Raw genomic sequence first — 26,397 nt, 5'->3', positions numbered from 1 at the left:
ACCTATAAAATGGATGTAATAACATCTGTCTTCTAGTGTTTATGACATACGTATGTGACTTGTCTCGCAGAGAGTAGATGCCCCATAAATAGTAGCTTTTACTTTTAGCAGTAGTTTAAGACATTTACCTTTTCCTTATTTTTGCTGCTTGCCCCGTCGCCAGTGCAAACTCCAACTAACTCCTCCCAAGGCACTGCCTTGCTTTTTTGCCCCCCCTCCCCTCTCTTGAATATTTCTCTTCTCTCCTCCTGTACACCCGTTTTTCCTGCACTCAGGCCAGGGACCGGGAACAGAGCCGAATAAAAGGAAATAAATCTAAATACACAATCTGGTGAAAAACGTTTGTTTCAAAATTGTGTGTGTGTGTGTGTGTGTGTGTGTGTGTGTGTATGACAGAGAGAGAGAGAGAGAAAACCTTTGTTACAACTGGGATGTCTGCAAATCCCACTAAAGTAGAACTGGAAATTAAAAAAAAAAAAAGCATATTGTACAGGTGGTATGGAAAGAAATCGCCAGCTTTAAGTCTGAGTGTGTGCCCATGGGCTCTGGCCTTCAGGGGCTCTGGGTCCCTGTGCCAGGGCCCGACGGGGCGGGGGAGGGGGAGGGAGGAAGGGTTTAAAAGCGGGCGGGGAGGCGCGGCTTCACGGTTGGCGGCGCGGAGCGGACGTCTCGGGTCTGGGTGAGTTCCCCTCAGAAAGGCACTAGCGGCGGGCGCGACGGGGCAACAGCGCGACCCGGGCCGGGGTTCTCACCTGACGCGCAGGTTTCCTCCTCGGCGGGCCGTGGGGGGCAACCTGAGACCCCGAGTCCGGCGCCCGCGCGCACCCGAGGGAGCCTCTGGAGCTCCGCGCGCGGTCGACTGCGACCGCGCGCCGCGACCCCCGGCGCCCCCGCCCCGGAGCGCGGCCCGCCCCGCCCCTGCCCCCACGTGACTTCCTGAAAGGCCCTCGGGGCCCGCCCCTCCCGCCGCTCACTTTCGTTTCCTAGGCTGTGTGTGGCGGCCGCGCGGCGTTCGCGCCCGAAGTGCCAGCGCGTCTCGTCCGGTCCCCAGGAGCGCCATGGCGGAGCTGGTCCCCCTGGCCGAGGAGCTGTCGTGCTCCATCTGCCTGGAGCACTTCAAGGTGCCGGTCACCACCCCGTGCGGCCACAACTTCTGCAGCTCGTGCCTGGACGAGACGTGGGCCGTCCAGGAGCCGCCGTACCTGTGCCCGCAGTGTCGCGCCGGCTATCAGGAGCGGCCGCAGCTGCACAAGAACACGGTGCTGTGCGCGGTGGTGGAGCAGTTCCTGCAGGCCGAGGTGGCCCGGGCGGCGCCCTCGCCCCCCGACGGCTGCACGCCGCCCGCCCGCGCCGCCGAGCCCAGCCCGCCCTGCCAGGTGGCCTGCGACCACTGCCTGAAGGCGCCCGCCGTCAAGACGTGCCTGGTGTGCATGGCCTCCTTCTGCCAGGAACACCTGCAGCCGCACCTCGACAGCCCCGCCTTTCGGGACCACCAGCTGCAGCCGCCAGTCAAGGACCTGATGCGCCGCAAGTGTCCCCAGCACAACAGGCTGCGGGACTTCTACTGCCCCCAGCATGATGAGTGCATCTGTCACATCTGCCTGGTGGAGCACAAGGCCTGCTCCCCTGAGACCCTGAGCCAGGCCAGCGCAGACCTGCAGGTAAGGGGTGTTGGGGGAGGGAGCCACTGTGGGCATAGTGGCCCACCATGGATCACCTGGGGTAGGGGGATGGGCCCTGCTGGGCCTGAGAACCGGGGCAGGGCGTCCCCAGCGTCGTAATAGAAAGGGGCGGGGAGAACACACAACCCTCCTCTGTCATCCTTGGTCCACTTTCTTCCCCCCACCCTCTGTCTTAAAAGGGGGAATGCTGAAGACGGGTGGTTGCTTGCCTTAAGCCTAGTATTTGTCTGATGGTGTTTAGCAGAGGGTTTCCAACGTCAAATATGAGCCCTGGAGGTTACCTCTGTTTCCGCATTTAAATCCCGGCAGCTGGAATTGAATATAATTAGTTCCATTTTACAGTTGAGGAAATGGAGGTCCAGAGAAGTTAATTTAGCCTGAGCTGTTGGGACCCCAACGGGTTTGACTCTACGGTTTGCCGTTTCTCTCCATGACCACCCTTATATCTGGGTGCATGGAGGATGTGACGTTCTTGCAGGCTTGAGGTCATGTGTGCAAAAACTTTTGGTGAGCCAGAGAGTGACCAGGGAGGATCGTTTTGAGCAGGATGGTGGGCAGAGTCCCAAATATCTCTGGATACTACCCAGAGGGACAGCCAAACTCTTGCACCATAGTGACCTCCACCTTGGCTGTGCAACTTTGAGCACAGCCTTTGGTTCCTGGGGCCTGAGTCTTCAGTAAAGCAAGGAGGCGGGACCAGGTGGTTTTGTAGGGGGCCTTCCAGATCTGTGTTGATTTTAATGGTTTGGGGGAAATCATAACTTCCCCTTGTGGACTCAAGGCAGAGGCTGAAAGGTGTAATTGAACCACCTTTTTTTATATCAGCCTGAGCTCCGAGGCATGGCCTGATTGCCTTTCATTTTCACAGTCAAGGACTGTCCTGTTGTCGAAGGAGATAAGAGACCCAGCGGAGGTTTGCGGTGGCGCCGGGACCAGGCTCCGGGCCCTGCTCCTATGAAGCCATGGCCCTTCCTGGGCCTGGTCTGCTTCTCTGTCTGAGCTGGGTCCCTTAGGACTTCTTCCCTGAGTCTTGGAGGGCCAGGGGTTGACCTCTGAGGCACAGCTATGTCGGGCCTCGCCGCCTGGGTCTCCAGCTGCCACACTAAAGAACCTGCCTCGCCTTTCGAGCCAGGAGCCCTGCTCTGCTCCATATCAGCTGTGGTTCAGGGCAAGTCGCTGCAGTTCTCCCAGCCCCGCTTCCTCATCTGTAAAATGGGGTTAAGAGCATTTCTTCTCAACCTGCAAGGGTGGTCAGGAGGCCCTGGGGAGATGAGCTGTGTGGGAAGTGCTTTGTGGGCAGGTCCTGGTGTCAGGCAGGTGGCTGGTTGACCCAGGCTCCGACCTGGGCTGGGTGTTGAGACCTGAGCTTCAATTCTGCCTCTTCTTCCTAGCCGGGTGAGCGCTGCCTAAGCCCTGCCGGTGTAGTTTCTGGGAAGAGAGCTTGCTGGGGGTGGTGTCAGGCGACCAAGATCTTCGTGGCCCTGGGGTGCCCGGGCCTGTCCCTGAGCACTTGGGCAGCCGGCTTCTGCCAAAAGGCTCTTCTAGAAGTTCTTATCCAGGGAGGCAGAAGGCAAGTAGGGGCAGGAGGGTTCCTCTCAGCCTGGCCGGGAGCTGCAGCTATCTCTCTCGGCCTCTGGGGCCCGGAGCTGGAGTCTGCACCCAGTGTGCCTGTGTGCCATACTCGCTTGGTTTTGTAATCCTTGTAACCAGCCTTGCCTTGCTGCTTCTTCCATCAGCCTCCACGTCTAGCCCTGCCACCGCTCGCTGCTGGGACAGAGCCAGCCCCAGCTGGGCAGTGCCCCAGCTGTGGGAGGCTGGTTTGTCCTGACCACTGGTGTGGGGCAGACCCGGGACTCTGCTGCCTCTCACGTCCTCACGGCGGACCCAAGTCCCTGATCTGTGAACAGGTCCTCAGAACTTCAAAAAGTTCTCTACCCTTGATGAGGGGAATGTTGCACCTCTCAAAGTCCTTGGGCCACTTTCCTGTGTCTGGAGCCAAGGAGGCCCCTCTCTGCCATCAGGGGACTGTCATATGTGTTTGATTACTGACGGATAAAGTTTTCCCGAACACAGAGGTCTGGGGTGCACTAAGAGTGGTTGTTGGAGGTGGAACAGTGTTGGGCTGTTGGCAGCCCCCCAGGTGTTCTGAGTTCTCTTGCCGTTCTGACCCGTGAGGCCGGATCTGCCATGGCCTGGCCTCCTGCCTTTGGCCCACAGTTTATCTTGGCTACTGTGAGAGGCCAGGTCAGAGGGCACTGTCACAGAGGTTGAATTGGAAACACCATCAGTAACTTGGGCTTTTGGGGTCAAGTTAGTGTGGCCTTGGTCTCCGCTTCTAGCGCCTTATGTGACTTGTCACTGTGTTGTTCAAATCCAGATTCAAGGTCAGGTTCAGAACTGAATATCTCTAGTGGTGTGGGAGGGCTGGAGGATGTTGAGCAGCTCGTTAGGGGAAGTAAATGTTTTTTGTCTAGACTTTTCTAACGTACTCAGTGCTTTGATTGTAACACCAGGATCTTGGAACACCAGTTAACAGAGATGTGACCTAGGGCGAGCCACTTCATGACTCTGCTTCAGTGTCCTTATTTATGTGGTTTTTTTTTTAAATGTTTATTCTTGAGAGAGAGAGGGAGAGAGAGAGGGAGAGAGAGGGAGGGGGAGGGGCAGAGAGAGAGGGAGACACAGAATCCAAAGCAGGCTCCAGACCCTGACTCGAGGCTTGAACTCACAAACCGCGAGATCATGACCTGAGCCAAAGGCAGTCGCTTAACCGACTGAGCCACCCAGGCACCCCTCAGTGTCCTTATTTATAAAGGGTGGGTCGCTTCCACTTTACAGTGTTGTTTTTAGCTTTAAGTTAATACCTGAAAAGCACTAGAACAATGCCTGGCTTGCAGTGAATATATAAGAAACACTAGCTACTCTTACGGTGGTGGTGATTTTCCTTGCCATTTCTACACCATAACGTGCCATTTCTACACCATAACGTTTCACCTGAGCAGGGAGGCAGGACACTCCAATATCGATTCTGAAAATTGATAGAAATACTAAGAGACCTAAGATGATACTATTTTCCTTCATGCATAATTGACCTTGGTTCCTGGAGGTGGTTAAGGACTTTGTAATTCTGAGTCACCTTAATTCAGTTTCGGGGGTTGACCTGGTGGTGGACTGGCCTCCTGCTTGTTGATCCTCACATTCTTAGGGTGTTAGCCCGCGGAGGTCCCTGCCTGTGGGGCATACCAAATGAGCCTTGGACTCTGACTCTTGTTCCTGCTTCCCTGAGGTTGACCGTGGCTCTTCCAGCTGTGTTCTGGAATTGGCAGATGACTCTGGAAGAACAACTGCAGAAACCAGGCTTTTCTCTCTGGGTTTTCCTTCTCCCAGATCTTGGCTGTGTCATCCTTCCCTGCTTAGTTAGCTCTCCCTTGTCATTAAGCAGATTTTTCTTCCCAGTAATTTGTCTGCTTTTCTGGTTGTTTGCAGTGGGAGGGCTGGCTAGAATGACTGAAGCAACTGTCCCAGCCCCAGCTGTTCTGGCTATGGTGTGAACTTGGCCCCCTTGCTGGGCTTCTTGCCTCAGTTTCATTGTCTGTAAAATGGGTGTGCCAACGAAGCAGCTCTTAGTAACGCAAGCTGACTTTAGTTTGGCTGTACTAGGATCCAGGCACTATGCTAAATCCTTACATTGTTTCAGTTAATCCTCCTACTAGCCCTGCGGGGTGGGAACATTTGTATCTATTTCAAGGCCAAGGACCTAGGTGAGAGACTCTTGGACAGCTGGGAATGGGTTGGTCTAAGTCCTGTGCTCCTAACTTCTTTCTTGTACTGTCCCTCTAAAAGTTGGAAGGGAGGCAATAAATAAGAGAATGCTTCAAACAGCTACAGGCAGGCAAGACCTGGGCCAGTAGAAACGCCTGTGGGACCTTCTGGTGTTGGCTGGTGGGGGCTGGGCTGAGGTGATTTCTCACCTGCTTGTTTTCTCCGCAGACCAAGCTGAAGCATAAACTGACCATCATATGCGATCAGATCAATGGTGCATCGAGGGCGCTGGAGGACGTGAGAGCCAGGCAGCAGGACATACGGGTGAGTGACAGGGCTGTCCACTGCCAGCCCCGGCCCCAGACCCTCCCTCAGCCTCCAGGCAGGACAGGCTCAGCTCTGATCTCCACAGGGCTACACACATGGTGTCACACATGGCGTCGGAATTAGACATCACCCATGCAGGACATCCAGAAAGCCATGTCCCCAGGGGAGATCCTTCATGGACCCAGACTGAACACTGTCTACAAGCCCTGACCTTGGTGTGAGGAGGACGGGGTCAATCACTAAAAATTAGGGTTAAAAAGTAGTAATATAGACGCGCCTGGCTGACTCAGTCAGTAGAGCATGGGACTCTCGATCTCGGGATTGTGAGTTCGAGCCCCGTGCTGGCGTAGAGCTGACTTAAAAAAAAAGTCATGAAGGAGCACCTAGGTGGTTCAGTCGGTTAAGCGTCCAACTTCGCCTCAGGTCGTGATCTCGCAGTTCGGGAATTGGAGCCCCACTTTGGGCTCTGTGCTGACAGCTCAGAGCCTGGAGCCTGCTTTGGATTCTTTCTCTCTCCCTTTCTCAACCCCTACCCTGTTTGCACTCTGTCTCTCTCTGTCAGTAAAAAATGAATAAACATTAAAAAAAAAATCATGAAGAAAAAAGTATTAATATAAAAAGTGATTATGTGTTCTTTCTTTCTTTCTTTCTTTCTTTCTTTCTTTTTTTTTTTTGAATGTTTATTTATTTTGAGAGAGAGCACGCACAAGCACGAGCTGGGGAAGGGCAGAGAGAGAGGGAAAGAGAGAGAGAGTCCCAGGCAGGCTCTGTGCTCCGGACCTCGATCCCACAACCGCGAGATCATGACCTGAATGGAAATCAGGAGTTGGAGGCCCCAAGTGGTCATGGTTTAAATGGGAAAAAAAACAGGAAGCAAAAGTGTATACTCACTAGAGTTACATCTTTTTATGAAAATAAAATGTATCAGTTCTAGGGCTGTCATAACAAATTACCACAACCTCCACTCACAAGGAGAAATGTATTCTCATAAAGTTCTGGAGGTCAGAATCCTGAAATCAAAGACAGGGCCACACTTCCTCATTCTAGAGAAGAATCCTTCTTTGCCTCTTCCAGCTTCTGGTGGCTCAGGTGTTCCTAGGCTTGTGGCTGTGTTACTTCAGCCCCCACCTCTTGTCTTCTCATGGCCTCCTCCTCCCTCTGTGTCTTTTCTTCTGTCTCTAATAAGGACACTTGTCATTGGATTTAGGGCCCACCTGGGTAATCCAGGATAACGTCATCTCAAGATTCCTACCTTAATTACACCTGCAGAGACTTTTGCTGAGTAACGTCAGCTTCGCAGGTTCTGGACAGATCTCTTGGGGGCCACCATTCAACCCATTACGGGAAGTATGGGAGAAAAGACTGGAAGGAAGTATAGGAAGAGAATAGTAGTACCAGTATTGGAGTGGTAGAATTAGAGATTTTTTTTGTCTAGTTTTCACAAATCTTGTAAGTTTTTAATATTATATATAAAAAGAATACATATATATAGAATGTATGTATTTTATATATTTATATGTATTTATGTTTTATATACGTAGAATATATTTATTTTATATATATGTAATATATATAGAATACGTGTATATAGAAGAATACATATATGTAGAAGAATACACGTGTATAGAAGAATACATATGTATATATACACATACACATATATGTACACATACACATACATACATACATACATACATATATATATATATATATATGGAAAGTTTTTAAGTAATCTCTGTACCCAGCGAGGGCCTTGAACTCATGACCTTGAGGTCAAGAGTTGCATGCTCTTCTGACCCAGTCAGCCAGGCACCCCCAGAGTCTTTTCTTATTACTCTACTACTGCATGGGGGGTTTTCCTCATTTCTTTGGTTGAAGCTGGGTCACCATCAGACCTCTGTTCTAGCCGGGAGTAAAAGGGACAGGGAAGAAGAGTGTCACACATACCACTTTTGCTCACACTGCACTGGGAGTAGCTTAGTCACATGGCCAACTCTAGCTGCAGGGAATCCTCGGAAATGTAGTCTGGCAGGGCAGCCACGTGCCCTCAGAAACTCCAGGGGTGTTCTCTTACTGAAAGGAAGCCATTCTGTCTGTTTCTAAGCTTTATATGAAGAGCATCATGCTGGACGTCTTCTTCTACAGGTGGTTTTTCCCTCATTTGTCCATGCATTGCCCCAGCTCATTAGTTTTCATTACTATCCAATATTCTATCTTGTGAATAATTTGTAGATTTGTATCAAGTCTCTTACTTATTTTTAATTTTTTTAACTTTCAAATTTATTTTAGAGAGGGAAAGAGAGAGAGAGAGAGAGAGAGAGAGAGAGAGGGAATCTTAAGCAGGCTGCACACTTACTGCAGAGCCCGATGTGGGGCTCAATCCCACGAACGGTGAGATCGTGACCTGAGCCGAAATCAAGAGTCGGACGCTCAACCGACTGAGCCACCCAGGCACCCCTCGAGTCTCTTATTGTTAGACATTCGGTTCTTTCCGGGGTTTTGCCAATTCAAACAATGCTGCTTGTGAGCGTTCTTGAGTCTGTCTCTGGGGCGGGCATCTGAGTATATTCCTTGATTTGGTCTGAGCACCTTCAGATTTACTAGATGTTGCCAAATTCCCACCCAAAGCGGTTGTGCCCGTCTGTACTCCCACGAAGTACAGGGAAGAGTCTCCCGTGCTCCACACTTCACCACTGCTCTGTACACAGGCTTAGCTTTTTTGTCTGATGGACGCCCCTGTGTCTTACCCCGCTAGGAGACTGCCCGCAGGAAGACAGAGCAGCTCAGACAAGAGTATGTGGAAATCAAGATACTCATTGATGCCGCAGAGGCCATCTGCACACGAAAGATAAAGGAGGAGCAGAAGAGGGTCAATACCAAGTTCGACAACATTTACCAGATCCTCTTCAAGAACAAGAGTGAGATCCAGACTCTGAAGGAGGAGATTGAACTTGCCCTGACCAAGGAGGACGAGTTCGAGTTTCTGGAGGTAGGTCTTGATGAACACTCTTTCTGCCTGCCGTTACGATGTTGATTATAGGTGCAGTGGGGCCCTCGAGGTGGGGCTGTAAGAGGTCATTTGAAGCATCCCCCAGACACACGCTGTATCTACTTTCTATGCCGTGTGACAACTTACCACAAACTCAGTGGCTGGGGAGAGCATATGTGTGTTATCCCACTCTCCATGGCTTAGGAGCTGGGACCGGCTGAGCTCGGCCGGGCTGCTGAGCTTGGGGCATCTCCAAGCTTGCTGGCAAATTCAGTTCCTGTGGTGCAGGCGTGAGGTCCCCGCTTTCTTGCCGGCCGGTGGCTGAGGTCTGCTCTCCGTTCCCACAGGCTGCTGCCTTTCCTTGCCACATACGTGGCCCTCTCTCCACTTGGCAGTTACCTCTTCAAAGCCAGCAGAGAATTTCTCCCTCCAGGAAAGTCTGTTCCCTTTTTTTCCTGCTTAGATTATTAATCTTTTCTTTTTTTCCTTTTTTAGAAAGAATATTCTTCTTCTTTTTTTTTAAGTTTATTTATTTATTTTGAGAAGAGAGAGAGCACGAGTGGGGGAGGGACAAAGAGAGTCCCAAGCTCTGTGTTGTCAGTGCAGAGACTGACGCGGGGCTCGATCTTACGAACTGAAATCATGACCTGAGCTGAAATTAAGAGCCGGATGCTTAACCGACTGAGCCACCTAGGTGCCCCTCTTTGTTTTTGTGTTTTTTTTTTTAATATTCCAGTGTAACACATACGGTTTTACATTAGTTTTAGGTGTACAATATAGTTATTTAACAATTCTTTTTTTTTCCTTAAGTGATTCAGCAATTCTATACGTTACTCAGTGTTCATCGTGATGAGTGTGCTTTTTTCCAAAATTAGTTATTTCTTCTTCTTCTTTTTTTATTTTGGAGAGAGTGCAGACAGGGGAGAGGGGCAGAGAGAGAGAGAGAGAGAATTCTAAGCAGGCTTCCACACTCAGTCGTGGGGCTTGATCCCATGACTTTGGGATCATGACCTGAGTGGAAATCAAGAGTCAGACGCTCAACTGGCTGAGCCATCCAGGTGCCCCATGATGTGTGTGCTCTTAATCCCCTTCACCTATTTCACCACTCACTTCTTGGTAACCGTCAGTTCTCTACAGTTAAGAGTCTGTTTCCTGGCTTTGTCTCTCTCTCTCTCTTTTCTCTTTGCTTGTTTGTTTTGTTTCTTAAATTTCCACAAATGAGTGAAATCATATGGTATTTGTCTTTCTCGGACTTAATTTCAGTTAGCATAATGCTCTCTAGCTCCATTCATGTTATTGCAAATGGCAAGATTTCATTCTTTCTTACAAGCCCTGTCCCTTTTAGTGGCTCTTACCTGGTTAAGTCAGGCCCACCCGGGATACTCACCTTTCTGATGAACTCAAAACCAACAGATTTGGGATCTTCATTACATCCGCAATATTCCTTCAGTTTTTCCATCTAAGGTAACCTGATGACAGGAGTGACGTCCTACCATAGTCACTGTCCTGCCTATACTCGGAGGGGATTATATAGGGTGTGTACCCCTGGATCAGGTGGGCATTTTGGGGGCCATGTTAGAATGTTGCCTACGCCCCTTCCCCCCTCCCCCCTCCCCATGGACCCTGGAAGTGTCTTTCTTTTTTATTTATTTATTTATTTATTTATTTATTTATTTATGTATTTATTTATTTTTTCAACGTTTTTAATTTATTTTTGGGACAGAGAGAGACAGAGCATGAACGGGGGAGGGGCAGAGAGAGAGGGAGACACAGAATCGGAAACAGGCTCCAGGCTCTGAGCCATCAGCCCAGAGCCTGACGCGGGGCTCGAGCTCACGGACCGCGAGATCGTGACCTGAGCCGAAGTCGGACGCTTAACCGACTGCACCACCCAGGTGCCCCTGGAAGTGTCTTTCTAAAGCACAGACCCCCCCCCTGCCCTATCTGACCTCATGTCCCTTAGCACCCCTGTTTTTGGCATCACACTCCTCTCCTGCCCCGTGCTGTAACCACAGCAGAGCATCACCATTACCCAGACAGACCCGGCATTGGATGGGAATGCCGTGGCTGTCCTTTTCCCAAGGCCGCTCCAGACTCCCCCACCCCCGTCTTCCTCGGATCCTGCTCTTCTGCCCTTCCTGGTGATCGAGTGGGTCGGTCTGCCTCTGCTGTAGCACTCGGTGGCATTGTTTTAGATGTGCTTGTCGATGTGTCTGCTGTCCGCTCCTTCGGGCCAGCCCTTCCCTTCTTAACTGCCCCCTTCTCCTGGCCTGCAGCGTGCAGCGGGTGTCCCAGTGAGCCCCATCGATGGGGTGACGACACCTCAGAGGCCCAGGTTCCTTGTTCAGGTCCTGGGGAGAGTAGAGGAGTGGCTGGGAGTCTTCTCTTCCCCCCGCACGGACTTCTTTCCAGGCCTAGGCTCAGTGCCATCGAGTTTCATCTCTGTGGTCCTTCTTGTGTATTGGAGTAGCTGCCTAGAGCTCTCGGAGAAGGATTCTAAGTCCCTGTCTGGGGACCTCTTGATGTTGTGTGACCCGATTTTAGCTCAAGTCTGGGGACTTTTGTAAGATCCTCCCTTTTCCCTGGATGTGCCCTGGCCGAACCCTCTGCCCGCTGAGGCAGCCCTGTCCAGTTTTAGAATGGGTGTTTGGAGCTGGTCTTTTGAGGGTTGGAGATGGTCCTGAGTCTCCTGTACTTTTCCAGCCACAGCTGGAGGAGTGGAAGAGCATTATCCACGGGGGTCAGGAGATTTATGTCCCAGCTTTGTCCCTGCCACCAATTGGCAGTGTTCCTAGCAGGACACTTTTTCTCTTTCTGTCTCCCCCCATTCCTTTCTTCCTCTCTCTCTCTGTCTCTCTTTCTTTTCCTCCTTTCCTTCCACGTTATTTATTTATTTCCAGTTTATGTATTTTGAGAGAGAGCGTGCAAGCGGGGGTGGGGGGCAGAGAGAGAAGGGGACAGAGGATCTGAAGCAGGCTCTGTGCTGACAGCAGAGAGCTTGACGCAGGCTTGAACTCATGAACTGTGAGATCATGACTTGAAACCAGCAAGAGTTAGATGCTTAACTGACTGAGCCACCCAGGGGCCCCCACGTTGGTTATTTCTTGACTTCAGTTTCCCCCTTGGTAGGTGAGTGGCCTCTGAGGGCCCTGATCCACAGCGCTGTGACCAAAAGTGGCACATTAGCCCCCAGCAACCTCTGGCCTGTAATTTGAGAAGGCTGATTGGACTGAGCGCCCGTGGACACGGGGAATCTCCTCCTGGAGTTCATGAGGGCTGAGCTCAGACCCTGGCTTCCCTGCAGCTGCCTGAACTAATACCCTGGCTTGTTTCAGAAAGCGATCAAACTTCAGGGAATCTCGACAAAGCCGGTCTTCGTCCCCAAGATGGAGCTGAATCAGGAGCTGATAAAGGGTGTCTGCCAGGGCACCTCAGACCTCAAAAACGAGCTGAAGCGGTATATCAGGCTGCCCCAGGACAAGAAGCCCGAGGGACCCACCGGCTTAGGTAACTATTAGCAGCCCCCATGCTCCCCTTCTGGGACCCCTGAAATGGAATCAGCATTTTGGAATCGGGGAGAGGGTCTTGACCCAGAGCACTGGGGCTTCAGTTTTGGGATCCTGAAACATCCGCCCTCCATCTGGGAGGTAGTGGGGAAACATCCTGACATTGTAGCCATCCTTCCTGAAACATTTCTGGGGGCCTTGATGTCAATGCTGGGACTTTTGGACAGGCTCTTTTTGCATGTGATCTTGAGGCTGGCTCAGGTGGCTCTTTCTTTTCTTTTCTTTTCTTTTTAAGTTTATTTATTTTGAGGGAGAGAGCACAAGCAGGGGAGGAACAGAGGGAGAGAGAATCCCAAGCAGGTTCTGCACTGTCAGCGCAGAGCCCGATGTGGGGCTTGACCTCACAAACCATGAGATCATGACCTGAGCCGAAATCAACAGTTGGGTGCTTAACGAACTGAGCCACCCAGGCAGCCCTCAGATGGCTTTTGAATGGACCCTGGGTTATCAGTGTGTTTGGTGGAAGAATGGCTGGTTTTAGGGTCAGAGAAACCTGGAATTCCCCCCGGCACTCCCTTTTTTTCCTCATGCTGCCATATCCAGTCCATCACCAGGTTTTACTTCTTAAATATCTCCTGACTCAGTCCAGTGGTTTCCCTGCCAGCTATCACCTGTGGCAGCTTTCTAAATAGTCCTGCATCCACTCCTGCTACAGCCAGAGAGAGCTTTTTAAGATGCAGATCTGATTTCTCCCTCTCACCCCGTTTAGAAAATATCCCTTGCTTGTAGGTTTCAGACCACGCTCTTGACCCTGGCTCTAGAAGCCCCTGCCTGGTTAGGTCCTGTCTATTTCTCCAGCCCTGAAGTGTCCCCTCCTCCCATACATCTCACTGCATTCAGTTGCTTGCATATGCTAAGCTTCCTGCCACAGGGCCTTTGTATGTGCTCTTCTCACTGCTTATAAGACTCAGACTCCACCATCTTCACCAGTTAACTCCTGTCACCCTTTAGAGAGCAGTTGAAACAATATGTTTCTCAGCAGACCTCCCTATCGCCACTCTCACTGCTCAGACTAGGTCCCAGGATCCTTGTCATCCCTTGGGAACCTTTGCACATCTGTCATTTTATTCTTCCCCCACTAGATTGCCATTTCTGTGAGGGCAGGGGCTGGGTCTGTTTTTCATCCAGCATTCTCTCCCCAGTGCTTAGCACAGAGTCTGGCACATAGTAGATTTTACTGTGTAACCCAGGGTGGGGGGAGTTTGAATTCCAGCTTGTCGACCCACGTGTCCTTGCAGAGGAGCCTCTGGGACAGGTGTGGTGCACTCCGTAGCGGGTAAAGCTGTTGATGCATTGGACGCGCATATTTGTTTTCCTGCTGCAGCAGTGATCGCTGGTCTGGGGGATGAGGGGTGGTGGAAAAACTGGATGGAGAGGAACCAGCACTGCACAACAGGCATCTTGGCCACCCCACCACAAGCAAGGTGCTCATCCCCGGCTACACCGGGAGAAATGGAAGCGTAGAGAGGGTTCAGAGGTCACGAAGCTGGGCGCTGGCAGAGAAAAGACTTGATCCCGGCTACGTTTTAAGCCAGAGAAAAGAGGGACACACCAAACTCGTCTTTCTGTCCCCTTGTTTCTAGCTCCTGTAAATGACTGGATGGGAAAAGTCCGTGGGAGTTGCCTTTGTAAAACACTCTCTCTGCCGGCCCGTGGCAAAGCTGGTTCCTGGGGTTGCTTTGGAAGAGCTGCATAAACTAATCCCTTCTTCTTTGGCCCAGGGAACTCTGGAGAGCATGGCCCAGCATCCACGCACAAACCCGCACACTTTGTGAAGAAGGTCCTGAGTAAGTAACCCTGCTGCTGTCCCTGTGGCTGTGGCCTGGCCGTGGCTGGCCGGAGCTCTGGCCGACACACTCACAGGTGTTGCCGCTCCTTCTGGGTGGGCTCAGCCCGTCCCAGGTTGCCGGGGGCCCGAGTGTATCTGGAGACCGGCATGGCTACGGCCACAGCGAGTGGAAGTTGGAGGGGCTGTCGCAGGAGCTCCCCTGGGGTGCTTAGCAGGACTGGCCCATCGGCACTGGCTGTGTGGGCTGCCTGGGCCTGCAAGGTTACCAATGGTGGCTTGTCTTGAGAAATACTTAGCGATACCCAAGTTTTGGCTCTCGGGCAGAGCCCCCTGGAGGGGCCTGGCCATGGTCCTGGAGGAGCAGAGGCCAACCCTCGCCGGTAGTTCAGCGCTGTTCTGTCTTGAGTTGTCATGTGCTTGTACCATCATAGCACTTCCTAACCTTTTGTCATTATTGCCCTTCTCTTACCCGCCCTGCTCCCAGCCATTGAAGACATTTTTTTCCTAATGGCCCACATTGGTGAAATTTTAATACCACACATATGTGGTATGCCTGTTTAACTTTTTTTTGTTTTTAATATTTATTCATTTTTGAGAAACAGAGACAGAGCATGAGCTAGGGAGGGCAGAGAGAGAGAGGGAGACACAGAATCCAAAGCAGGCTCCAGGCTCCAAGCTGTTAGCACAGAGCCAGACACGGGGCTCGAACCCACCAACCATGAGATCATGACCTGAGCTGAAGTTGGATGCTTAACCGACTGGGCCACCCAGGTGCCCCGCAGTATGCCTGTTTATATGTTATGCTTTAAAAAAGTTTTTTTAATGTTTTATTTATTTTTGAGAGAGAGAGCGTGAGAGGGAGAGGGGCAGAGAGAGAGAGAGAGGGAGACACAGAATGTGAAGCAGGCTCCAAGCTCCAAGCTGTCAGCACAGAGCCTGACACGGGGCTCGAACCCACCAACCATGTGATTATGACCTGAGCTGAAGTCAGATGCTTAACCGACTGAGCCACCCAGGTGCCCCTATATATTATGCTTTTTTAAAAAAATATGTGTATTTATTTTGAAAGGGAGTGAGTGGAGAAACAGGCAGAGGGGAAGAGAAAGAATCCCAAGCAAGCTCTTTGCTGTCCACACAGAGCCTGATGAGGGGCTCAATCTCACAAACCACAAGATCATGACCTGAGCCAAAATCAAGAGTCATTTAACTGACTGAGCCACCCAGGTGCCCTTATATATTATGCTTTTATACGTATAAAGAGTAAGACTTCTTTCACCCTCTTCCACCAAGAATGAATTTTTGCCCCCTTTGGGGCCATGTCAGCCACACATTGAGAAGGCACATGCTGTTGAGGTGGGGGCTGGGGAGAAGAAAGGTCCTCAGTTTCCTCATCTGTCCAACTTGGACTATAATGATACTGACCTCACGGGATTCTTATTAGTGAACCTCAGGGTCACTTGAGACGTTGGTTGTGAAGCTCTTATTTTATTTTTATTTTAGAGTGAGTGAGTCAGGGAGAGGGACAGAGGGGGAGAGAGAGAGAGAGAGAGAGAGAGAATGAGAATCTCAAGCAGGCTCTATGCACAGCCCAGAGCCTGATGCGGGGCACCATCCCTCGACCCTGGGATCATGACCTGAGCTGAAATCAAGAGTTGGTCACTCAACGGACTGAACCGCCCAGGCGCCCTGTGAAGCTCTTTTAAAGGCCATAAATATGCTACTGAACTGTGGCTGTTACTGCTTCCCTGAAAAGTGAGTGTGAACGGAGGAGTGCTGCCCCTGGGGGATGAGGGAGCTCTTGGTCTGTGTTGTTTGCTTTTAGAGTTTAGTTTGTCTTTGGCATTTCCAAATGGAGTGGAGCCAGGGGCCAGGGTGCCTGGTGTGGAGGGAGCAGGGAGCCCTCAGCTCACCAAGAAAATGTAGAAGGGCACCTGGTGTGACTGGGGAAGGGAAAGATAGGGGGACAAATGCTGTGCACCTATGTCCTTCTCAGGTCACGCTCCCCCAGAAGCTTCCTCGCCCCTGCCCCAGATCACAAGCATCGCTCTTAGCAGGAGTGAGCTGTGGTGCCGGCTGGGGGCTGAGATGGGGAAGTTGGCAGGGAAGGAGTGGATCGGTCACAGTGTAGATGACACTCTGAACCGCTGTGATGACTGGGGAGGGGGCCTGTGCCGTGCCCTAGGTCCGTGGCACAGCGTGGGGTCCTCCCAAGATGCTGGTCCAGTGGGAGTGGGCAGGTGAGGAGGAGATGGGGGCAGAGTGAAGACAACACCTGGAAAAAGGACTCAGAAGTGGGAGGAAGGAGAGCTATGGGGTCATGTGGGGCTGAGTGGGGGCAGGTGTGGGGGGAGGGAGAGGATAATAGGAGAGAGGGGGGCTTATCTGGAGCGTAAAGCACCCTGCGGGAGGGCAGGGATAAGATCCAAAACACCCCTTGTCATTCCAGTGGCGAGGAAAGTGGTGGAGGGAACCTGAAATCTTCTAGCTCAAGTAGACTTGAGTATGCATCGCAGTCACCAAGGGGCTTGTAAAACACAGATTGCTGGGCCCCACCCCCAGGCTTTCAGATTCAGCGGGTGTTTGGATGAGATCTAAGAGTTTGCATTTCCTACAGATTCTCCGGTGATGCTGCTGCTTCTGGGGACCACACTCTGAGAGTCATTGCTTTAGCTAAACTTAGTCTTCACAGGTGCACACTCCAAGATAGTTTTTAACGACTGTTGTGATAGGGGAGCCCGGGTGGCTCAGTGTGACTCTTGATTTCAGCTCAGGTTATGATCTCACAGTTCGTGGGTTCGAGCCCCGCATCAGACTCTATGCTGATACCGTGGAACCTGCTTTGGATTCTCTGTCTCCTCTCTCTGCTCCTCCCCTACTCATGCACATGCATTCTCTCTGTCTCTGTCTGTCTCTCTCTCAAAAATAAATAAACATTAAAAAAAATAAAGACTATTGTGATACTCGGCAAGCCATTTCTTTGCTGGTTCCCTTTATTTTTTGGTATGTTTTCTCTTGCATTTTCCCTGTTATAGAGATGTAATTTACCTACAGTAAAATGTACAGATCTTACATGTGCAGTTAGATTAATTTTGACAAATGCATATGTGTGTTACCATTACTCAAATCAAGTTAAAAAACTTCCATTACCCCAGAAGATTCCTTCATGCTCCTTATGATCAGTGTCAATCCCTCAAACCACTGTGGCAGGTTTCTGTCCCCATAGATTCATTTGCTTGTTTCCAGCTAAAACATCCTAGCTTTATCTGCATGGGTCACATTCAAGCAAATGATTGTTATTACAGTATTTTGAAAGTGTCACTGTGCAGTGCTTGAACGTAGCTTAATTCTAAAAAATTTTCTTTTTCAGAAGAAGAAAAGAAACACAAGAAACCTCGTAAGTTATGCATTTGTACATCTTTCTGTTTCTTGAGGTTGCCCAGGTGTGGAATTAAATGCAGGGAAGGCTGCCGCCTCTCTCATTAGGTTCTGCGATGGGGCCCGAGTTCTGGGATTCTGTCCTCTAGTGGCAGGCGGGCCTGAGGTTGGAGGTGAGGGCAAGTGTACGTGAGTGAGACAAATAATGAGTGTAGCCCTGTCTGGACGTACCTGTATCCTCCCGGCTGTCCAGGTGTGTGTTTGTGGAAGTAGCTCTTGAAAATCAGTTTCCTCAGGGAGGACTGGCCATCTGGTCACTCTGTGTCAGGTGTTCAATTCATGTTTCCCCTCCTTTGCCTCTGCCTCACCCGTCCATATGCCCACCTTTGGAGCCCCAGAACAGTTACTGGGTTTAAAGCAAGCAGGCCTGGAGACTGAATTATTGCGGGCAGGGGGCAGTGGGGTGTCCACCCTGAGTTGGTTCTGAAAACGGCTCTCTGTGTCCTCATCCAGCTGTAGCCAAAGCCTCCGCTGTGCAGCCGAACCCGGTGTCCCTCACGACCAAGGTGCTGGACACCTTCTTAGCCAAGTCCAGGCCCGAGCTCCTAGAGTGTGAGTAGCATTGGCCCTGACGAGCGGTCCCGCTGGCCCTCGGGCTCTCCTGTTTAGCTCTCTGCACAGACCTTTGCCCTCGCCACTGTTGGGAGGTCCCGCTTGGCTCCCCCTACCCTGGTTAGCAACTCGCCCGTTCTCCGTCAGCACCTGCTCTTCTTCACCTCCCTTCCTAGCCAGCACAGACCTTGCAGAGGTGCCTTGAACCCCCAGCCCTCGTGAGCCCGGCTCGTCCCTTTCTCTGGGCTGGCACCTGCTGCCCACGGCTGTGCCTCAGTCCCGCTCTAGGTTTCCCGCCGGCTCCTCTGCCATTCTAGAGCCTTCCCACTTGTCACAGCCTCAGTCTTCTGCATGCCCTTCCCACCCCGCTTCACAGAGAAGAGGGGCCCCTCATGCTCTTGTTATTGCCATTTCTCTTGCATCTACACCTGCTCCCTCCTGCCCTCCCTGGCCCCTCCCCAAGGCCAGCCAGGCTCCTGCTCTGTCTGGACTCATGCTCTTGCTCTGGCACTCACCTCTTCGTCCTCACCTCCTCTCCTGGGGCCTGCCCCTCCGCAGCGTGTTTAAATCTCCCTCATCACAAAAGCAAAGCAAAACAAACAAATGAAAACAAAAACAGTGGCCAGTGCAGCCAGCTTTTCTTGGCTCCTGCGCTGTGTCCACCTCCCTTTCACCTGAATACTGGTTAAAAATACAAATTCCTGGGCCCCAGGCCAGTGCTGCAAGATCAGACGGCAGGGGACCAGCCTGGAAAGCTGTTGTGAAACTCATTTCCTTGGTGATCTTTTTGAGGGAAGATGGAAAAATGAAGCTGCAATGTTGTCCCCCGGTGCTGGTCCTCAGCTGTGGCTGCGTGTCAGATGCCCCGGGGAGCTTGACACAATCTCCCTGCATGTCTCTGTGTTTCTGAAAGTTTCCGGGCCGGGGGGGGAGGGTTGTGGGGGGCCAGAACCAAGAGTCTCATTCTCTCAAGGCAGTCTGGCCTCTGTCCCCACGCTCAGCTCTGGCTGAGGGTAGTGGCAGCCCCCGTGCAGCTAAATGTCAAGGACACCTTTCAGCCTTCAGTTGGCTGGACCTCTCAGCTGTATCCCTCCTTCCAGGAACACTCTCTCCCTAAGGCTGCTGAGTCCCTGGGCTCCCCTGGGCTCCACCTGCCCCTCTGGTCACTGGTCACTCCTTAAGCTCCTTTGCAAGCTTGCCCTCCCTTGTCCAAGTGGAAGTGATTGGCGTTTCTGCCTCACGGCCAGGTCTAGGCTCCTCCCACCATCGCTCCCTCGGTTTCCCTTTTGTACCCGCAGCCTCACACAGCAGCACCTTCCATGTGTACCCACTTCCCTGCAGTGGCCATGATCTGTCTTGCAAATTGCGGCCCTGGCCCCCCTTTCTCCAGAGCTGTAGCAGGCCTGGGGGGATGGGTGGGTACCTGGGTTTCTCAGGACCGGCCTCCCTGGAGCTTCCTGCCGTCCCCTCCCCCATGCTAGACCCAGGCCTGGCTCTGGGCCAGAGCTAACTGCTGCTGAGCTGCTGGTGGTGTGCTGAGCCAAGTGTTTCTGGATCCCCATGCTCCGGGGGCAGGGAAAGTGAGTTCTAGCAGCTCAGGACCTTAGAGAACATGTTCCCCAGCCCATTCATTTTGCCCACGGGGAGACTCAGGGCTCTGAAAAGCATCCTGCCCTAAGCCACCTAGCAAGGGAGTGGCAGGAGGTGGTGAAACCCCAGGGCTCTTGGTTTCCCGGTTTCCAGGTTCCCAGGCTAGGGATTGTCCCTGTGCAGTGCTGCCTGGAACCTTTCTCCCAGGGTCCAGGGTCTCCTGGGAGGGAAGGGGTAGAGATGGGTGTGTCCTAGGAAGGAGGTGGAGGGTGGGGACCACACAGGGCTGAGCTCAGTCTTCAGCTCCCCTGGAACTGGTTGGAAGTGTCAGGGGAATATAGTCCGGTAATTTCCGTGCTCACAAACATTGTTCAGCTCCCTGCTGCCCACCAAATAAAATCTAGACCCCTTAACTCTCCGCTGTGTGGCCCCAATATGTCCCCCTTCTCCTGCCAGGGCCTCTCTCTCCCAGTTGCCCAGCCTTTGTTGGTCCCAGCCCGTGCCCACTATCCTTGTGACCCCAAGCTCTGCTCTCGCTGTGCCCTCTGCCCCGCTCCGCTTGCTTCTGTTTAATTCTCATCTTCCTGTTGCTCGGCTCAGATTCCAGCCTACGTGGGCAATGTTCCCTCGTGCTCTCCCCACCCTTCACGTAAGCTGTTTGCCCCTGTAGCGGCGTGCCCACCACTTAGCGGCGCGTGTTCTCACAGTGTTGTGCGGAGGGGCTCGCCTCGCTTGCTGTGGCGTGAACTCCATGAAGTCAGGTGCCAAGTCTGCTCGGAATCGTGCGTCTTGCGCAGAATCGGGTGCTCAGTAAATGGCTTTGGGTGGATGAATAGATAGATGGGTGGCTGATAGATGGACGGATGGCTGGATTGATGGCTAGCCAGATGGACAAATGGCTGGCTGGCTGGACAAAATGGGTGGATAGATGGATATGTGTACGGATGATGAGTGGATGGATATTCGGCTATGTGGGTAGATGGATGCGTGGATGGGTAGACGGAAGGATAGATGGACAGGTGGATAACAGAAATGAGCAAATACGACCAGTTGGGACAAGGTTTAAAAATGAGAACGCTTTGGGCTCCTTGTAATCGGTTCCTTGGGTCATGCTCTCTTAGATGCCACTAAGTTCAGCCTGGACTACAACACCGCCCACAACAAGGTGGCTCTGTTGGAGAACTACACTGTAGCTTCCGTGGCCGACTTGCCCCTGAGCTACCAGCCACACCCCAAGAGGTTCACATACTGCTCTCAGGTGCTGGGCCTGCACTACTACAGGAAGGGGATCCACTACTGGGAGGTGGAGCTGCAGAAGAACAACTTCTGCGGGGTGGGCATCTGCTACGGCAGCATGCCGCGGCAGGGCCCCGACAGCCGGCTGGGCCGCAACAGCGCCTCCTGGTGCGTGGAGTGGTTCAATACCAAGGTCTCTGCCTGGCACAACAATGTGGAGAAGACGCTGCCCTCCACCAAGGCCACGCGGGTCGGCGTGCTTCTCAACTGTGACCATGGCTTCGTCATCTTCTTTGCCGTCACCGACAACGTCCACCTGATGTATAAGTTCAAGGTGGACTTCACCGAAGCTGTGTACCCGGCCTTCTGGGTGTTCTCTGCGGGTGCCACGCTCTCCATCTGCTCCTGCGAGTAGGCCGGCCACGGACACTGACCTCTGGGTGCCCAAGACAGTGGTGGAAGGCCTGCAGGTGGAACTGTCCCAGAGCTTCCTGCGACTCTTCAGGGTTGAGAGTATGGGAGGGGGGAGGGGGAGGTGGGGGGAGGGGGAGGTGATCGCGCTGTGGACCAGGAAGCACTTCTGCCTCCTGGTGCCCATCAGGGCAGGGTGACCTCCTCCCTCTTGTTCCCGTAGGTCTCCAGCTGCTGGCAGCTGGATGGGGTTTTGGGAGGTAAAGTCATTAGCGCCCTTTCCTCTTGGAGGGAATCTGTAGCCACCGTGGGCCCTTTCTCGGGGGGGTTGGTGTAAGGTCCTGGCCATCTGGGGCAGCCTTCGGATCTTAATGTTTTGATTACTCTCGATAGGGCTATTCAGCTTAATATATTGATTTAAAAAAAAAAAATCCCCTGTCATTGAATTTCAGTATTATTCACCCCCTGTATGTGGGATTCGGGTGTATGCTCAGACTCCTGGTTATTTTCTGTCCTTAAGGGAAACTGCCCATCGCAGGTCTCTACCCAGATCAGAGTTTCTAAAAGAAATGGGTTCTCTCCCTCCACTGGAGAATGGCCCTGCTTCCCTTCCTTTCCTCGTACCTCATACCCCGTCAACGGTTTTAAAATATTTAATCCAGCAGGAAACTTTTCAGACTAAGGTTTCAAACCATGATCTGAATGTGTTGAATTTGTGATTCAAGGTCAAGGTGACCCAGGTCCCATGTTGGGAACCCTTCCCACTCCCACTCTTGGTGGACACTCTTTGGCTGCACCCACGAGAGCCTTGCGGGAGGCCTTCTTCCCATAGCTTAGGCTTTGGAGCCAGGAACACCACTGGGCAAGGGTGACCCTGACCTGGGTTGACATTGTGGTGGTTTTGCTCTTACTAGCGTCGTGGCTTCTTACAACTGTGCTCAGTGAGAGCCTCTCATCCGAAGGGCTGTGAGGTACTTGACTGGCTGGTGTAGATACCACTGTGGCCAGTACAGTCGACTGGACTGCTGAGCTTGATATCCCTGGTCCACGATCATACAGACGAGCCATGTGGGGCTACCTCTGGGACCATGCCAGTTCTCTTGCTGGGGTGACCACCTGTGGCCAAGGGAGTCTTCTAGCAGGTCCCGTGGGAAACGGCAACATTCCTATTCATCCCTGGCCACAGGATGCAGGCCCAGTGTGACCCTCTTGCGAGTCGCACGCCTGTCACTGGCACTGCATTAACCCTTTCTCTTTTCCTCATTTGAGCTAATTCCAGATGTGGGGACTGACCAGGCTAGGGGGCCCAGAGACTTTCAGGGCCAGTGAGAGAACAAGCTACGGGACTGAAGCACAAGGGGTATCTTTTCCTGCAGTGTTTTCTGTGCAGTGAAAATAACCCCAGTCTGCTAAGGGGCAGGAGGGAATGGATTGCCAGAATTTCCCAAGCTCCTTCTATCCTGATGTTGTCAGGATGTAAAGTCCCAGTCCAAAAGTGGGAGAAATTTAACCTCATTTTGGTGAAACGAATCCTGGGATTTCCTAAGAGGGGAGCTCAGGTCAGGCTCTTTGTAGTATAAAAAAGAGGTCAAGCACTGGGGACGTGGGGACCCCGGACCTTTTCTGTGAATGTTTGAGAGTTTAACATGTCTCTGGCCTTGTGCTGGAGTCCCGGGGCTCTCGAACCAGGCCCAGAGCTCTGCGAACCCTTGACAGGTGTGTTGATCTGTGTCCCTTCCTGGTAAGGACCTTCACTTCCTTGGGAGAGAGATCATCTTTTTTGGGGAGACATCCCTGCAATGGCTGAGATGCAGTTTTTAAGTTTCCTTCCTTTGATTTTGGGAAGGAGAGTTCTTCGGTGATTCTTCTCTGCTTTTGGCAGAGGTCAAAAAGATCTTCGTCGATCTTCTGAAACAAAAGCCTTGTCTGAAGCCAGTTCCTACTTGGGAAACAGCTAGGCTTAGAAGAGGAGAATGCTGAGGGTTAATCCTCGGGGTCCTGCTGTGGCTCTCCCTGCAGACCCGAGGGGCAACGGAGGGAGCTCTTCCCTGGCGACCGTACAGGTCACGATGGGGAAGCGCTGTTCTCTCTGTTTCTAAGAGGCGAGGAGGTAGCCCAAGGTGGACTCTGCCAGGTGCTCTGGAGATGTGGATCGAGGTGTGTGCATCCTCGCTGTCTCGAGCCATTCTGTTTGCAGTGGGGAGACCTCACACTCCTCTTGCCTTGCAGGGCTGCTGCCCAGCCTAGAGTCCTCAGATTTGGGGCAACATTGTATTCATCTGACTTCTTGTTTGCAAAATAAGTCAGATGAGGTACCGGATGACTCCACTCACGACTCTGGCCATCCCATCATGGAGGAGATTCCTCCTAGATGGCCCCCTGGTACCCTGGGGAAGAGTCAGAAAACCCAGAAACAGACATAAAAATACTATCCCGGACTCCTGGTATCAGGGACTGACTCAGTCACTCTGGCATGATCAGAGCAGGGCCAAGTTTTTGTATTATTCAAGACTGGCCGGTTCTCCTGTTTTAATTACTCAGAAATGGATCTGCGATCTATAACTAATACTGGTATGTTATCTCCTTTATTCCGCCTCTCGCCACTATTGATTTTAGTTAATTAGTAGGAGTATTTGTGCTATTATTTCACGAGCTAATTTTTTTAAAGAGTTGATTCTTCAGGACATCATTGGGGCTGTAGACACAGATCTTTTGAAACCCATGAGAAATACTAGGGCCAAGGCTGGTCGACATGCCTTAGAAGCTGTGAATGTAAAAAGCGGTGTCTGCTAGTCTTTCTTGCTTGCAAGTCTGTGTAGACCGTGCATACGGTGTCTATACACACTGAAAAGTAAAGCACTTTTCTGAGCTCTGTGAGTTCTTGTGAATTATTGAACCCGAGGGAGGTCATGTGCTATGGACTAGATGTTCATGTTGCCTCAAAACTCACATGTTGAGCCGTAACCTCCAGTGTGATGGTATGGGGTGGAGAGGTTAGGTCATGAAAGCGGACCTCCCATGAATGGGATCAGTACCTGTATAAAAGAGACCACCCCATATTGCACCCTTGCCCCTTCTGCCATGTGGGCACACAGCAAGAAGACGGCTGTCTGTGAACCAGGAAGTGGTTCCTCCCCAGAAATTGAACCTATCAGCACTGGCTCTTGGCTGGATCTTCCAGCCTTCAGAACTGTTGAGACATAAATATGTGTTGATTTAAGCCACCCGGTTTCTGGTGTTTTTGTTATAGCAGCCCAGACTAAGATGCCCCGGGAGTGCAAAACGGAATAAAGGAAACTGTGTTTAAAATGGAGTTAGGAGGCCCGAACGGGGAGCCCTCGGGCTGTACAACTCCTTGCAGCCTTTTGCAGACCCGATGGGAAGAGCGGACCCTGCGTTGCCCACAGGAAGAAGCCTATGCTACCCAGCAGGAGGAAGGGAGATTTTTCTCCATCCCTGGCAACAGCCCAGCCAATGAGACCGTCCCGAGTCAGCCAATGAAAGGGCCCTACACTTGGAACTCCCAGTTCACACCAATGGACCTTTTGCTTGTAACAGCTCCTTCCAACTCCCCCACTTTCCTCTCTAAAAGAATATTCTCTTTTGTTCTCAGGCCATGCCTGTAGTTCGTTTTGTGACTTGCATGTCCCGAATTGCAATTCTCTGTTATTCCTGAGTAAATCTATTTTTTGCTGGTAAATGACTTTTAATTTTCAAGGTTAGCATTACCTTCTGGATTTGCCAGCCAGCCAGAGGTGTCGGTGGCCTGGGGACCCTGAATTGTGGTTGCTGTCTGAAGCAAAGACAGTCCTGTCCAGGCCGTGTCCTTCAGCCTATAGAGCCCAGATGCCAGCCTGTCAGTGGCAGAATTGCCTCAGTGCACCAGGTGCTGTCAGCATAGAGGTGGTGGGACTTGCAAGCTTGGAATAAGCCCTTCCCGACCAGTCTCTCTGAATGAAACACCCTGTCCTTGAAAGGAGCTTCCCACGTGTCTTCTCTCCGGTGTCCAGCCTCCAGGGTTTAAAGTCTGGTTTTGTTCTCTCACACCCCACCCCTCTTGCAGTGTTTTTCTTCCTGTCCCTGTACCCACAATATACTCAATATGTCCGTTACAGACTTGCCTGTCCCTTTAGAGATGCCACTTCGGCTTCCGTGGGACACGCTTCTGTTCCAGGACAGGACCTCCTGACTCCTTAGTAGTAGAGCAAAGCCGTGAGCACGCGTGTGTGTTTGAGGGCTGGTTCTGAGCTCTCTGTGGTTGCGGGAGTGCCGCATTCACCGATTGTGGGCTCTGTCCTGGGTCTTCCCTCTGTGTTCTCACCTCATTCCAGGTGGTCTCGAAACACCCCTGCATCTCGAATGATGGACGGACCCCAGCCTATGCTGACCCTGTAGGGGCGGTCTCCCTGCGCTTTTCAAGAGTCTCAATACATAAACTGTAGGAAGGCTCTAGAAAAACAGGTCTGAGTGAGGGGATAAGAAGAGACACTGATATAATAAGGAAAGCAAGTTGAAAGGGGTAATTTGAGTGAAAACGTCTCATGACTGATGATTTCCCTAGCCTATCTTTTGTGACAAGATTTTCTGTGCTGACCGGGTGTTTCCTCTCAGAAGTCCAGACACTTGAGGTTTTTCATGTTTCTCCATGTGCTCCTGGATTTTCTCGATTGAAAACGTGTAGGTGGGGGCACATCCCCTCCCAGCTGGATTTTGAAAAGTTCCTGGTTGAATGTCCACAGGGGGTCCTGCTGGGCGGCTTCCCTCGGGAGTTTGCTGAGGAAACACTGATGCATGGGGGCTAGGGTGAGGCGGCATGCCATGGTGCTTCTAGGAGGTTCAGCTCCCACGTTTGTAGTTTGGGGGCATTTATTGTGCTTGGTGTTCTGTGAGCCTCCTGGGTCTGTGGTTTAGCATCTGGCGTTAATCCTCGGTCATTATTCTCTCAAATAGTTTTGTTCCTTTTTCTCTTTCTTCTGGTATTCCTATTGTGTGTATACCCTTGGATGCTCTGTTCTAGGGTTTTTTTGTTTTTGTTTTTTTTTTTTTGTCTGTTCTCTG

The 26,397-nt window shown here is 51.8% G+C and overlaps 1 protein-coding gene across 2 annotated transcripts; it reads left to right on the top strand.

The window, feature by feature from the left end:
• The first annotated feature begins 837 nt into the window (after window positions 1-837).
• On the top strand, window positions 838-21,449 carry TRIM25 (tripartite motif containing 25). 2 transcript variants are annotated; one of them, XM_049636477.1, is made up of 9 exons: window positions 838-1,661; window positions 5,673-5,768; window positions 8,527-8,760; window positions 12,096-12,267; window positions 14,048-14,113; window positions 17,483-17,509; window positions 17,841-17,922; window positions 18,002-18,102; window positions 20,814-21,449. In XM_049636477.1, the coding sequence occupies exons 1-9, from the start codon at window positions 1,059-1,061 to the stop codon at window positions 21,341-21,343; spliced, it is 1,911 nt and encodes a 636-aa protein (XP_049492434.1). In that variant the 5' UTR covers window positions 838-1,058; the 3' UTR covers window positions 21,344-21,449. The 2 variants fall into 2 exon arrangements, with proteins under 2 accessions (XP_049492434.1, XP_049492433.1); XM_049636476.1 differs by lacking the exon at window positions 17,841-17,922 and having other exon boundaries at window positions 842-1,661; window positions 18,004-18,102.
• Window positions 21,450-26,397: the final 4,948 nt, after the last annotated feature.

The sequence above is a fragment of the Panthera uncia genome, chromosome E1, assembly GCF_023721935.1.
Source record: "Panthera uncia isolate 11264 chromosome E1, Puncia_PCG_1.0, whole genome shotgun sequence".
Taxonomy (NCBI): domain Eukaryota; kingdom Metazoa; phylum Chordata; class Mammalia; order Carnivora; family Felidae; genus Panthera; species Panthera uncia.
This window is presented reverse-complemented; position numbering and strand designations above follow the sequence as displayed.